General features: G+C 46.8%; 1 protein-coding gene across 6 annotated transcripts in view; it reads right to left on the reverse strand.

Annotated features, from left to right (window-relative positions):
- The window catches only part of SLC6A12 (solute carrier family 6 member 12), a 38,595-nt gene that overhangs the window by 21,068 nt on the left and 3,378 nt on the right, over nt 1-14,149 (reverse strand). For 5 of the 6 annotated variants that reach the window (XM_038155621.1, XM_038155623.1, XM_038155624.1 and 2 more), the window contains 5 exons: nt 9,384-9,580; nt 5,644-5,778; nt 4,181-4,321; nt 2,691-2,778; nt 992-1,124 (listed from right to left, as the gene is read on the reverse strand). In XM_038155621.1, coding sequence (XP_038011549.1) covers nt 992-1,124; nt 2,691-2,778; nt 4,181-4,321; nt 5,644-5,778; nt 9,384-9,580 — 694 coding nt within the window. Of the gene's footprint in view, nt 1-991; nt 1,125-2,690; nt 2,779-4,180; nt 4,322-5,643; nt 5,779-9,383; nt 9,581-11,622; nt 13,019-14,149 lie in introns of those variants that run through there. The other variant, XM_038155627.1, reaches the window with a different exon arrangement.

Here is a 14,149-nt window from a genome sequence, read left to right on the forward strand (position 1 = left end):
CTAGCCGGGGGAGCAAGCTGTTATCTCATTCTGTTGCAATGGGTGCCCAGTGCAGTTTTAAGTTAGCAGATAGGATTTAACACTGAAACACAGGTGTCAAGTACGAAAGGGAACACTCGTAAAGAGTAGACAGTGATTTGAAGGAAGAAATCTGTCGCAGAAGTTGGCTTCCTCCCTTTGCCATTGGGAAATTCCCTGAACACCCACAAGACTAATCATTAATCATCATTAATGATCCACCCATCTCATGGCAGCTGCAGGAAAGAAAGAGGTCCTGAGCAAATCAAGGCCATGGCACTGTCCCTAATACCCAGCCCAAGGCATCAAACACTCATCCACACCAAAAGGACAACCAGTCCATCTGCTCTATAGGGCAAACATCAGGTGGAAACATTGGCTCCAGCCCCGTTAGAAAAATGCAGAAAGTGAAGAACTGACCCAAAACCTGCACATTTAGAAAGAGCACAAAAGAGAGAACAAGGACACTTCTCCCACCCCAAGTGTCTTCCAGGATAAAGAAGCAGGAGAGATTAATTATCTATTCTCTGAGCTGATTACAGGCAGCTTGTCTGTTTTGCTCAAGTGTTTAATAATTGCCAGGGATGGGAAGTCTGCCACTGCAGAGGATCTTGTTGAAAACACCCTCAAGCCACAGCAGGACAACACATTGGTGAGTGCATGATTCCCAAGGGCACTTGGGGAGAATCCATCAGCCACTGTGGGTATTTGCAAGTTAAAATGTGCTTCAAAACTCCCCTCAGTTCCCAATTCTTTCCCCATTCTCTCCTCCCTGATGGACCTACTATTTTATTCTTCCTCTTAGGTTTCAAACACAACTGGTGTACATCAGTATGGCCTCAATAGATTTTAAGTTTCACTTTGGTGCTGTGTCTTCTGCCTCTACTTCATGAAGAAGGAAAAGAGATTGGGGAAGAAATACAAGATGGATACAAGGAGGCTTATGGACTGGGAGGATAATCTCCATTCCTACTTTGCCTGTGGACTTGACCCCTTTCCAGATGCAGAAGTAGCAGATGATCCACGCCAGCAGGAGACACAGAGCCAGCTCCCAGCGCACAGTGCCCAGTTTGTGAATACCATCCGTGAGCCCCAGCACTCGCTTCCTGCCGGAGTCCAGGGACAGGGAGAGAAGCATTAACACTCCAGACCCCACTCACCCATACAGACCTTTCCCATAGTACCCCATCCAAAGACTTAACAGCCTATCTACAACACATCTGCCCAGGGCTCCTAGCTGTGCAAATCATCCCAGCTCTGCTTAAGGCTCCCTTCTCTGCTAGACTATGTCCTGTGGCTGACCCAAACCCTCCCACTCTCCAAACCCATGGTGCCATGCTCGTCAGACTCACACTACACAAAATCAACATCTGCTCCCTATTGCTCCCTGAGCCTGGCAGCTCCCCAGCAGAGACAACTCAATCCAAAGCAGGCCACCAAAGCCACTATCAGCCCATGGCCACCATTCTTCCTCCCCATATGCTACAGGCACCCTACATGTAAGCATAAATTATCTTTAAGATTCCCATGCCTTTGCCTCAGCCTCCTTCCTTGGAGATTCACCATCAAGAAGATAGGCCACACAAGAGCTCAGCACTGCAACTCCTGGAGTTCCCAGCAGCCTAAACCCAAACTTACAACTCCTCTGCACATTCTGCTCAAAACCACTTCCCTCAGTGTCCCCTTGTCCTCTCTACAGAAAACCCAAACAACTGTTTCAGAGGGTCCTCAGCTCTCACTAAACAGTATGTGCAAGGAGCAGGGCAGGAGAAGGGGGCCAGCACTGTACAGACTCTTTTTGCAACCATGGGCACGTACCATCTTTCATGTGCCCTGTGGTGGCTGCAACAGACAAAGGACAGTCAACCCTTTCAAATGTACTTTAAGAGACAGAAACAGGGAAAAAACCCAAACCCAACTGCTGAAGCTGAGTCCTTGACAGCCCTCTTCTTTCTAAGAATCTTCTCTGTAGCATGTGGAGTGGTAGGGTGGCACCAGCAATCATTTCAACCTCTCCAGGCTGCACTGATGACCCTATCTGGGACATGGTCTGGCCTGCTGTAAGACCCCTCACTCAGACTGTATTTTAGTGCCTCCAGCCCCAAATTTCTCAAAATTGTCCATCTTCCTCAAATTATTCTCTGTCATCTCATGCATGCATCTCAGATCCCTGCTCTCCAGGGATGATCCTGAGCAGTCTGATGGATCACTTCCCTCAGAAAGCAAGCAGGACAGGGTCAAAAGAAAGTAAAAGACAGTTTTTCCCCCTTGTGTTTTACTGTTCCATCTGCCATGGCCTCTCATGCTTGCGTGCCAATCTGCAACACCCAGCACATGCACTCCTGCTTGCAGCAAGCCCTTGCCTGCTTTTGGTGCCTCTCTCAGTGGCCACACTCACCCAGGCAGCCCAGTGCCAGAAAGGGGAACACACCCTCAAGGGGCACATGAGCACCCCTGGGCAGGCACACGGTGAGCTGCCTTTGGGGTGTACCCAGTCCTCACACCCTGGGCTCTGTGCCCATCTCCTCGGCAGTTTGTTGTGCTCCCCGTGTTGGATCTGACACGTGGCACCTCACTTGCTCCTACAGACATGCAGCCCCCTGCCCAGGAACTCCTAGAGCTGCAACCTTTGGATGAGAGGGAGCCTGAACAGAGGGAAAGCAATCACATACTCCCAAAACTCAATCATTGAGGAGGTGGCGTTCGAAGGCAAGGTCCTGTTGTCCAGGCCGGATCTATTCAGAATGTCCACACAGAGATCTACCAAAAGAAAAGGAAGCTGATGAGGTCAGAAATTCTCTGGGGCTCCTCCAAGAGGGATGTTCCTTCCCCTCTGGACCCTAACCCTCACTCTGACAGCACACACAGATCCTTCATCTTGTGCTATAGAGCATCTCATTAAACGTCCCATTAAACTCTGGCTATCCCCAGGTATGAATCCCAACCCAGCAGTCACCAGAGGGGCTTCAGGAAGGGAAGAGGGGAAGGAGAGAACAATTCCCTGCCAAATTGAAAACAGATGACTGCAAAATATAGATTATCAAGGGGTAGAGACTATGAGTAGTCAGGATAGAAAACCTCATTCTCTTTCCACATCATGCACCATTCCCTGTCCACACATTCACACACTACAGAAGCCTTCATGTTCTCCTTTGCCACCCCCAACCCTGTTACAAAGCATGAAATAACTAAAAGCAGAGGAGATGCCACACATCCAATGCACCTCATCTTGCAGTTTGCCAGCAAAAGACAATCCACTGGAAAGCCAAGGAAACCCAGCTGTTGCTGGGAAACTTCTCTCTGTTAAGAGAACATATGTGGCTTTCCTTGCAAACAAATCCATTCTGGGGGAGCTGAAGGAATTGTATCAGCTCTTTAAAAGGCTGGTTACTTCTGCTGGGATGAAAGGACAGAGGGAGCTGTGAGTAAAAGGCCCACAGGGCAGAGAAATTTAACTAATTGCAGAAATTAATCATTTGACGCATGATAAAAAGGGAGGGAACCAAGCTGCTGCCAAGCAAAACCTGTTCAACATGTTAAAAAAGTCCTGACAAGGACATTCATGAGGGTTACCTCACATCCACCTCATCTACCCAGGCTCAGCACAAGCACCTTGAGTAAAGTCACATCCAGGTCTTCTCTGCAGTGCAGAGTTAAGTGAACTATGAGCACAAAGCAATGAGAACCCTGGTGAATGTAGTGGTATGGAGGCTGTATGGATGTGATTAGCCAGGAAAACAGTGCCCTTAGAGTTTTGTGTTACTGGTTCCTTCACTGGGAGACCTGAACTGCCAAAATCCTACAATGAAGGCTTGGCCTGATTTACCCAAAAGCTGAATGCACAGACAAAACTGTTCAGGCACTGGCAGTGGCAGCAACTGTCCTTGTAACTCTGCAGGAATGAGGCAGAGGAAGGGAACTGTAAGATAAACTGTTGCACCAGAGCTAATAAAAAGATTCTACCACATGAGGAGGGCTCTAGACTGGCTTGCAAACTCTACCATCCACCTCTCCTGCTTGCCAGAAAATGCCTATTTTTTGGTGACATCACATGCCAGCTCATGAGAGCTTCTTATCCAAACAAAACCAAATATTTTCAACAAAACCTAAATAGCTTCTGGGACCTGGAAAGAAGCTAGAAGCTGACCAAGGGAAGGTGTACCTGAGTTCCAGGGGTTATTGCAGCTGGCCCATGGTAGCACTGCAGTGAAGGAGCTGAACAGGTAGAACAGTGCCCAGGACAAGATGATGATGTAGTAGATATTCAGATATCCCACAATGACTTGGGAGGCATATCCAATTCCTGTGAAGAAAAGTAAAGGAGGTGAGGATGGGACTGGCAACCAACTCCCAATACATGAGGATTAACCCCAAAGAAAGACACTGGTCATGCTGTGGTAAGAAGGATGCAACACCAAGAGCATGGCTCTCCAGAAAATAGTGCAAGATCTACCTAAGGGAAAGAGGAAGGATTTAGTGACTGTGCACACAGACATGAAACATTGTTGTTAACTCTAGACAGGTCTGTGGTGAAACAGACAGAAAACCTTATGCTGATTTGAAAAAAAATTTCTGATGGCTACCATGCCACAGCATCATAGTGCCTCCTCTTCAGGAAAATACAGCTCTAGCCTTTGAAGAAAAGAAATGCAGCTGAGTCTCCTATTTCTGGAAAGAGTCAGGCAAAAAATTCTTACAGCTGATACACACCATGCTCAGCTTTGGTCTTGGGTCCTGCTTGTGCCCATTGCTCACTGAGACCACAGAACAGTAATCAGACCAGAAAGGCCCAATTCATTGATTTAAAACTGGTTGCCAGTATCCTTTGAGATGCCCCTGCTGTCCAGCTCCAGGTCTGTGCCAGAGTACAGGGGTCTCCAGCACAGGAGATCCAGACTCCCCAAGGAGTTTCAAACAGCACTGCATGCCCATGCTCAAGCAAACTAACCAGGCTCCACTGTGCCTGAGCACAGGTTCCTCCATCTGCAAAACGTGGTTAATAAGCTCTCCTCTGGACAGAAGAATTGAGGAAATTATATTCGTGAATATATTAATTCCAATAAACAACCTTCCCCAGGGCCCCAGAAGTCCCGGTTCTTATCCCTGTGGTTTAACCTCATCCCCATCCCATCTCTGGGCTGTCAGACCCAGTGCACACAGTCTGATTCCCCCAGTTTGAAGGATGCCAGCCTGCAAATGCTGCCACAGCAGCCCTGGGCACAGGAGTGGGCAGGGAAAGCACAGTAAACCAGACAGTTTTCCTCAATCTCTTCTCCCTTCACTACTTGTCCTGGACCACACACAGGTGTGTTTGTACATTGATGCTTCCATCCTCCTCCTTCAAGCTGACCACCCTGCTTCTCCTCTCTCCCAGGTACTGAGCTCCTCAAAGCAGAGACTGTGGTTCAGGTGGACCAGCACAGCCCCCAGGCAGCACCACACACCCTCACTCACATCGAGAGGGGTCAGGGAACTGCTCCTGCACACACAGCAGGCAGCAGAAGGAATAACAAGGCTGGGAGAGAGAAGAAGGGAGGGAGAATAAAGGAGAAAGAAAAAAAAAAATATTTAAAAAAAAAAGGATCTGAGTCACTGATTGTCAGAAAATACTGTAACTTGACTGACCTTCAAAGATGGGACAGATCTTCCTCCAGGCTGTCACCCCTCCCTGGCTCGTGAACTGCCCCAGCGCCGTCTCCAGGAAGAACAGGGGGATCCCACAGGTGAAGAGGAAGATGAGATAAGGGATGAGGAAGGCTCCTGCAGAGAGGGGTAAAATGCTGCCTCAGAAACCTCTTCAAACACCTTATCCTTAAAACCTCTTGCCAGGTACCTGGGACCACAGCTGGGATCAGCTACCTAAACATAAATATTTCACTGAACTAAATGTGCAACCTCTGCTACAAAGAAACAAGAAACTCCATCACCATAATTTCTCAGAAAAAAAAAATACTAGGGTGGTCTGTCTTGTGCTACTGCAGCACTTCTGCATTTGGCATAGGCCAAAACCTAGAGGTAAGGGTAGTTAGGCAAGTAGCTAAAAAAAGATAGTGCTGAAGAAGTTCTCCCTGCTTCATTCTCCTGACCTCATTCCAGCTTTCAGCAGGAATGGGATCAACAAAATAAGTCCTTGTTTCACATAACCACATTTGTTCTGCCTTTCATGAGAGTCACAGCAAAACTCCCACTTGCCCAGAGGATACAAACCTGGAGGCTGGTGACATTTCTTGGTAAGTAAAAAATTTGCCAGGATATAAATTTACTTGAGACATATTTCACGTCAAATTTGGAAAGTAGATTGCACCAGAAAAATGGAAATAGGGGAAGACTATCTTTCCAGCATTTTCAAAATGAGGAAGTTTAACCTACCTTCAAAATCCATTATTTGCTAAAATGCAGAGAAATGTCTTAAGAGAAATCAGCCTGAAATGGCCCTCAGATTAACCCTTGTCAAAATGGAAGGGGAAGGAGAAAAGAGCAAAGCTTTTTCCTCAGAAACAATGACCAACATAAACTAAGCATAAGAAAAGACAGACAAAAATAATCAAAAAGTTTAATGCCCTGAAAAAATGGCTTAGTGCTCTGTTCAGCTGTGTGAAAATTTTTTGCACCTTTTCAGTTATGCTGTCAAACCAAAACAAGTACATTCACTGCTCTGCTCAAAACTGCTCCTGAGATCTCATTTTCACAGCTGACCTTTCTTCTGTCACCTCACTCTCTTTCTCCACATCCTTAGTGTAGATTTTCACACTTCTGCTCCCCTCCAAACAAGATAAGGTGACTGCCTCCCTCTCTGAACCAACTATGGCTGTCGTGCCGCTCCATACAATAAAATTTGGTCATGAACACCCCTCTTGCCAGGGCCTGGAGAGCATCTCAGTTGCTTGTAACGAAGACTAGGGTGCCTTTCTCAGCCACTGTCCCCCCTGGCCCTCTCCTCCCCTGCCAGCACAGGCATTCACACTGACACTCCTTCCAGTGACTGCCAGCAACTAGGAACACTTGCCCTTGTTTTTAAGCCAACAATGTTACAATAACAAAGAACATCCAAATTTCCCCTAAACACAGCTGTGTGTAGCTGCAGGAGACCTGGGGCCAGAGGGAAGGAGGCTGGTTCTCAGGGTCAGTCCAGGTTTGTGGGGTAGGAAGTGAGAACTTCAGAAGACCCTGAACTAGAGGCAGCTGCTGCTTTTGGTGTTGCAAGACACCTATGCCAAATCTGCAAGACAGCTTTATTATCCTGCACACAGATGTGCCTTTCAGCAGATTCTAGACCCTCTCCTCTGGTACAATTCGTCCCAGAGGTTGGCCCATTTTGGTCTTTGAGCAATGATGGTTTTCTTGCACCTCTATTTTCTTGTCTCTCTTAACTGTCCCACAGCAGTTACCAGCTGAGACTCCAGCTGTGATCCCCTCCTCAATTTGCTGCTCTACTGAAGGAGCCTCAGCCTCGAGTGGGACCCCCAGAAACAGATCCTCTTTCCTTATGAGTCAATAATAAGTTCAGGATGCTGAGCAATTAGATCAAATTTGACAGTGCAGCAGTAGATAAGGTTGCAGTTGGTCGCTTTAGAGAAAACTAGCACTCTTGTTTCTATGGCATCTGTCTTCATGGCTCTCTAACCATTTCAGTACATCCAAAGGTGGAGAAAGGTAGCAGGACAGCAGTCTCAAATTTGGGGGGTAAGGGTGGGACAGGGATGCAGCACTTATAGGTGGAAAATGCCTTTTTTTGCAACTTCCATAACCTTTCCAATGATGAGAATGTCTTTGAGTGTCATGGGAAATACATTGCCTTGTCCTGTATCAGTCTTCTGGTTCCCTAGAGCCCTGGAGGGAGAAAAATACCTTCTACAGCAGCAGCGTACTTTCTGCAAGGGCATTGTGGGAAGCTGTGAGGGAAGGACTCTCCCATCCTAACCTTTCCCAAGCTTAGCCTCATTGCCCTCTGAATCGCAGCCTTAGCTATTCCAGAGCAGTTTAATTAAAAAGAAAAATGTTATTCAAGAGATATTTAAAGTGAACAAAAGTAGCCTTTTCACTTACACTAATTAGCATACAAATTGCAAGGACTGCTGAGCCGGGTACCACAGGCACAAACTATGCAAAGATATCATCTGAGCTCAGGGAGAAATTTTCCATGCAAAGCCCATGACTCCTCTCCCAAAGCATCACTGCAGAATGGGCTGTTCAATCAGATGCACCTCCACTGTTTCCTAACCTGTGCCCATTTCACTTGCTCTTGGTGCCTCCCATCAAAATATTGGAGAAGGAAACTGGAGGATCTGCTAAAAATCATCCCACATTCAAGAAAAATTTAATTCCATTTGCTCTAACCATTTCTTACCCTGCCCCTCACTGTTTTTGAGGATGTATTTTCTGGTCTCTTGTTTAATTTGGATAAACTCCAGCAACAGCAGAGAGGACAGGAATTTGGAAGCCCTGGGGAAAATTACAGTGGAACCACTCAGCTATTGATGAAAGCTCATGGTACCTTGGAAAACAAAGGCCTCTGGGGCATGGTCTGCAGAGAAAGGAAGCTCAAAGTAGGGGTGTGAAGCAAGTACTAGACCATTATTTCAAGGTGTTTTTAGAGAACAAGAACAAAAGAGAAGTTATTGCTGGATTTGACATGTAATTTGTTATTCCTCCTTTTCTTTTATAAAGTTAGATTTTTATTCACTGGGAAAAGTTAGTGACAGTCAATTATTTCCCTTACGTTTCATTTTATTGTTATGAGAAATTTTAACTTTTAACCATGTAATGATCTTATTGCAGAGTTACTACAAGAGAAAAGGAGAGCCATGCAAAGAAACAAAAGGGACGATGACTGAACCTTTTTTGGGGATGAATTTTCCTAATAGTGGTTTGATCACTGTGAGAATTGCTCCAGGGGAAGAGGCAGAAATCTCCTTCTAGGGTGTATCAGGCCTTGGCTAGGATACCAGCACTATCTAAGCCTTTCCTCCTCTCTAACAAGGGCCTGAAAAAGATGGATTTGACACCAAGAGTAGGAAAAGGGAATATGTAGGAGGAGGTTGATGTTGGCTTTCTGACCACTCACAGCCTCTGATGTTTTCTAAAGACCAATAATTTCTTGGGATGCCCAACAGCCTTAAGTTGTTACTGGGAGTCAATTTTTTAGGAGGCCAGATTTGAGAACGCTGCTTTAAGGAAGAGGATCCACTGGCAAGCTGGATTCACCCTTGAGTTTTTATTCTTCCTGGTTTTGGCAGGAACTAACTTGTTGAAGGAGTGAATAAGAGACTACCTTAAGGAGTACACAGGAGAGTTGGGTGCAGGCATGTACATGTCTCTCATCATACCTACAGATCTAGAACAACTCACGTGTGCTGTGAACTCACCACCACCATTCTTGTAGCAGAGGTATGGGAACCTCCACACGTTACCCAGGCCAATGATCTCCCCAGCCACAGACAGCACAAACTCCATTTTGTTCCGCCACTGGCCTCTCTCTTCCATTCCCTCTATTTTTATCTCTTCGGGAGATGTGGTGGCCCCATTGCGTTCTCCTTCCTTGGATATGGCTCTTGTCATGGTTCTGTGGGACAGAAGAGAAGGACACCATGGGATGTAGGGAGCTGCTGCAGGACATGCTTGTGGGAAGAGGAGTGAGGGAATCAGACACCTCAATAAGATGTAGTTCCAGTATCAGTATGTAAATTTAGGCACATCTAACTGGTGGCATTACTGAGCAGAAGCTGGCCTTTCCAGAAGTGATTTGCTTTAGCAAGGGATACACATTCCCTTGTTGAGATTAGGAAAATAGACTGGAAACAAGTCTCTCCAAAGCAGCAGCATCTCTGCTTCCATTACCACCAGCTGGGACTGCAAAGAAATCAGGGTTTCGTTCCCTTGTAGCAACTTGCAAATTCATTTTGCTGATGGTTCAATAAGTTTTTTAATAGCACATCTCTCATTCCTTCTGTGTCACCTAAAGGAACATCCCCATCTTCAGGGAGCAACAATCTGCATCACCCACAACACTCAACATTTCCACTGCCCCTGGATCTGCTCTGGACTATTTAAACATGCTCTCTCCCTTGGCTCTGGAGGGAGTTCAGGCAAGGACCTCTCCCAGTCAGCAGCTCAGTGGTGAGCAGGACTTCATCACCTTTTATGTCATTTACCTTATAGGTCCACCAAATCTTCTGTTGACCCTTTGCACCAGGATGGTGGACCAGGACCATGATGCCAAACCATTCTCTCCCTCCTTGTACCCGGTGTCTCCCCAGCTATGTCCCTCTGGACAAACACCAGGTATGAGCCATCTCATGGTGAGTAGGGACTACCAGGGAACCTGACCTAACTGGAAATAAGAGCAAGTGTAAACCCTGAGATCTAACTGTCCCTGCAGCCAAGGAACACTATGGCACTTGTTTTGGTGTAGTTTTCAATGAGGCAAGGAGGAAGCGGGAGCGGGAGCTGGTGGGCCATGTTCACACTAATCCACACAAGATAGCATCATTATCAGTGTCTCATTTACTCCTGTAAAGGAAATCATTTCCTAAATGCTAACCCTCTGGATATATCAAGCCCTGGGGCAAAGAAAGATGCTTGTGTATGAAAAGACAACTTCTAATGAATGTTCACAGCAGAACAAGTAGTTCTTTGACACAGGCATGTTTCCTGCCTGTTATTCAAGTAATGAAAGGAAATCAGATCTCACAGTGTAATACACCAGTTGCTCTCTAAATGCCCTGGGCAACAACAGGCTTTGTTCCCCCATCTGCTTTCCTGAAGGGCTCATCCTCTTCGCTTTGCTATCAGCAGCAGATTTCCATGGATGCTGAATGGAGGACTTAGTCTCATACAAGACATCAACCAGTGTAAGAGGGGCTGCAAAAAGATCAGGGGAACATGAACCATAGAGCAGAGCAGTCAAGGGCTGGTGAAGATCATCCTCCAGGCTAATATAGCTTCCTTTCAAAACCAAGGCAGAAAGATCCTGGTCCCTGTTAATTTGAGAGGTTTTAGAACTATTGCCAGTAAGAGCCCATATATGGGTAGTGCTGCAGTGGGCACAACCAGTTTTGGTGTCAAATGCAGATGCATGAGGGCACTGAGGAAGCTCTGTTTTATCTCCAGCTCTTGCCCTTTATGGTCCATATGCTGGAAAGCAACTGTTTACTGGTATGGCTTGCACTGATCCAAACCACCAAGGGCTACAACACCTGTGGATCTACATGAGAGTGGGAAGGTGAATCAGCCCTCTAACAGGCTCCTACAAACCTCTAACCCCACATTTAAAGAAGGTGGTGGAGCCCAGGAATCAAGGCACACACCCTAAATGCTGGCTTACAGCTGCAGCTCTGCAGCTTCCCAGCAGCTCAGCAGTCCCAGATTTGCCCTCTTCACTTAGCCCTTCTGCTGGGTTGGACTGGGAGATGGAATCATCAGGTCCTCCTGCCAGCCATTTCTCAGCTTCCAAAGCACAGGCAGGGCCCTTCTCCCCACTGCCTGCCTGCAGCAAGGCCTGCTAGCTGGCTAATCAGTTTATTCCAATGCTGCAGCACAGCCTCCTCATCTCAGAGGAGCAGAGCTCCACGCACTGTCAAATGTGAGAGAAAAAGTAACACATACTTAATGAAATATGTTTGATCTGTCACGGTCCTTGGCACATTCCAATTTGCTGCAGTCCAGGGCACGTTACCAAGTACAGCGATGGTGAAGTTTGGGTTTGTTGAGGATGTCCCAGGAAGCTGGCAGGACAAGCCTAGCTAATTCTTTAGTTTTATTCTTTTAATATAAGGTGGATCCAAGAGCCAGCCTATTTCTACTACTATTTGTGGGGTTTTTTTCATTTTTGCTAGACCTGTTTCACACATGGGTGCAGAGGAAGGTCACAATCAGAGAATCACCTCCTCTCACCTAGCCCTGGGAAGGAAATGAATGAGTGCCAGTCCCAAGCCCCAACCCTGCCTCCAGCCTCCAGCTCAGGGACACCTGGACCAGGACTTTTTGTCTGTCCTCTAACTCCTGAATAAGCCAACATGAAAGAGAGAATTTGTGATGCTGCAATGAGAAACACTGCTGGCAGAAACACAGAGCAGCAGGGGAGACACAGCACTTCTGCCTTCATTTTCCTATTCTAAGAAGAGGGAAAGCACCCTGGCTATGAAATCAAGCCTTTTCAAGTGGGTACAGATGGTGGATTAAACTGGTGCTCAAAGTTCTGGCCCTTCATGGCATGAAATAAAACTTCTCCTTTCCCAGACAAAGCCATGCACATTACACATCCCCACTACTTCCCTCTCTGCTTCACCTACTGCTTCTATGAGAAAGCCTATTCATACATCTCCTGGCCCATTTCCTAAACATTTAATCCTACTGTGTCCCTGCTCTATATGTTCTTAGGCCAGATGGGAACTCAAATAACTTCTTGTTTCCAGCTAGGAACAATTTGGTTCTCCCACAGCAGTCACAGCCACCTACTGGGTCACATCCTCCCAAACAGGCAAACATTTTCCTCTTCCTTTGGTTGCCCCCTCCTTAATACATGAGTTTGGAGTAAAGCCTGTGCCCCTCACTGCTCGCCTGCAATTTTTCTGCTGTTCCTTCACCAAAGTTTGGAGAAAAATCCTATGACTAGTTCATTCCCAGCCTCTTTTTTTCCTCTGCCACAAAGTTTTCCCAACTGCTAAAAAGCCATCTTGATGCAATCCACAGTCTACCCCGCCTCTGGACCCTCTCAACCACCACCACCTCCCCTCCTCAGCTCCCTCTGACCCCACCTGTCTCTTCTGGAGGTGCTCTGCTGTATTTTCAGCCCTCAGCACTTGGAGGAGATGGTTTTTTTGCCCTTCACAGAAATGACCTGCAGTCTGTCATCTTCCCACAGAGAGCAGTGAGCTCCCTCTATGCAGCTCCATAGGAAATGGTACAGTATTGGGCTTGGTGCATGGAGATGGCCACAATTTTTTTCCCCCAAAAGATTTATTGCTGGGAAAACAAAAATACACCTGGATTCCTGCAGGACCTGGAAAGAGAGAAGGCAGCATGCAGGCAGCCATAGACCCAGAGCAACTAGTTCCATTCTTGAATATTTGAATGAAGCAACACAGTCTCCCCTTGGACAAAAATTTCGACGGTGCTTGTCTCACACCTACCACCATGGGATCCTTCAAGTATGGTCACAAAAGGCAAGGAAAACCAAGGGCATCTCTGAAGCCTTGTGGTCACTCAGCAGTTGCCTGTGATGTGCTGAACACACAATGCAGATATGCAGGAGAAAGGCATTTTTTGGCTTTGTTTGGAAACAAGATGCCACTGAAGGGGAGAGGCAGTAATAAGAAAAAGAGGAGAAATAAAGCATCGTTTGAAGCAAAATATGGTGCTATCTCAGCCTCTCTCAGGGTAAAAAAGGGCTTTTTCAAAGTTCCTCAGGTGAGGCAAGGAACAAGAGCGAGACAAGATGAGAGAGAAGCCAGCTGGAGTTTTGGCACCTGAGGAAGAAGCCAATAGCAATTCTCCTAAAGCTTTTCTTTCTGCAAACTTACTGCCTGTTCCCGACTGCTGTCAGACAGGAGTTCCTACTGCTGGGAAGTTAACATCCTCCGTTTGACCTATTTTGCTGTTTTATCATAAGGCAAATGAGATGAGGACAATCTCCAGAGGGAATAGTGAAACAGAGGGAACAGCAGACAGAAATGTCTCTAAAAAGCAGCTGATAACATTTATGAGAGGAATCACAGTGTTAAAGCTCCCTTGGACACTCGAAGGTACTGCCTGAACTGCAGAATCACAGGTGACAAGGCAGACAGCTGCAGTGCATTTCTATTTCTTGGTTTCATTTTGAAACAAGCAGCAACCAAGCACATAAACGGCAGTTTAAGATGGGGAGGGAGGAATCAGGAAGCAAGACGACTGGGCTGCGTTACAAAAGGAGGAGCAGGAGGGCACATAAAATTCTCCGGTTGCACAACCAGAGGCAGCAGTCAGCAGCTGAAACCCTGTGCTGCATTTTGATGGCAGGAGGCGGGGGCGGCTGTGGGAGCAGAGACAGAAAATCAGGGCTCAGCAAGGAACAGCAGCGCCGAGGTACAGCCTAAGGAGCCAACCTGGTTAAATTAGTGCATGGGGGCTGCTACTGGAATCGGTCATCTCTGCA

Source organism: Motacilla alba, chromosome 1A (assembly GCF_015832195.1).
Source record: "Motacilla alba alba isolate MOTALB_02 chromosome 1A, Motacilla_alba_V1.0_pri, whole genome shotgun sequence".
In the NCBI taxonomy this organism is placed as follows: domain Eukaryota; kingdom Metazoa; phylum Chordata; class Aves; order Passeriformes; family Motacillidae; genus Motacilla; species Motacilla alba.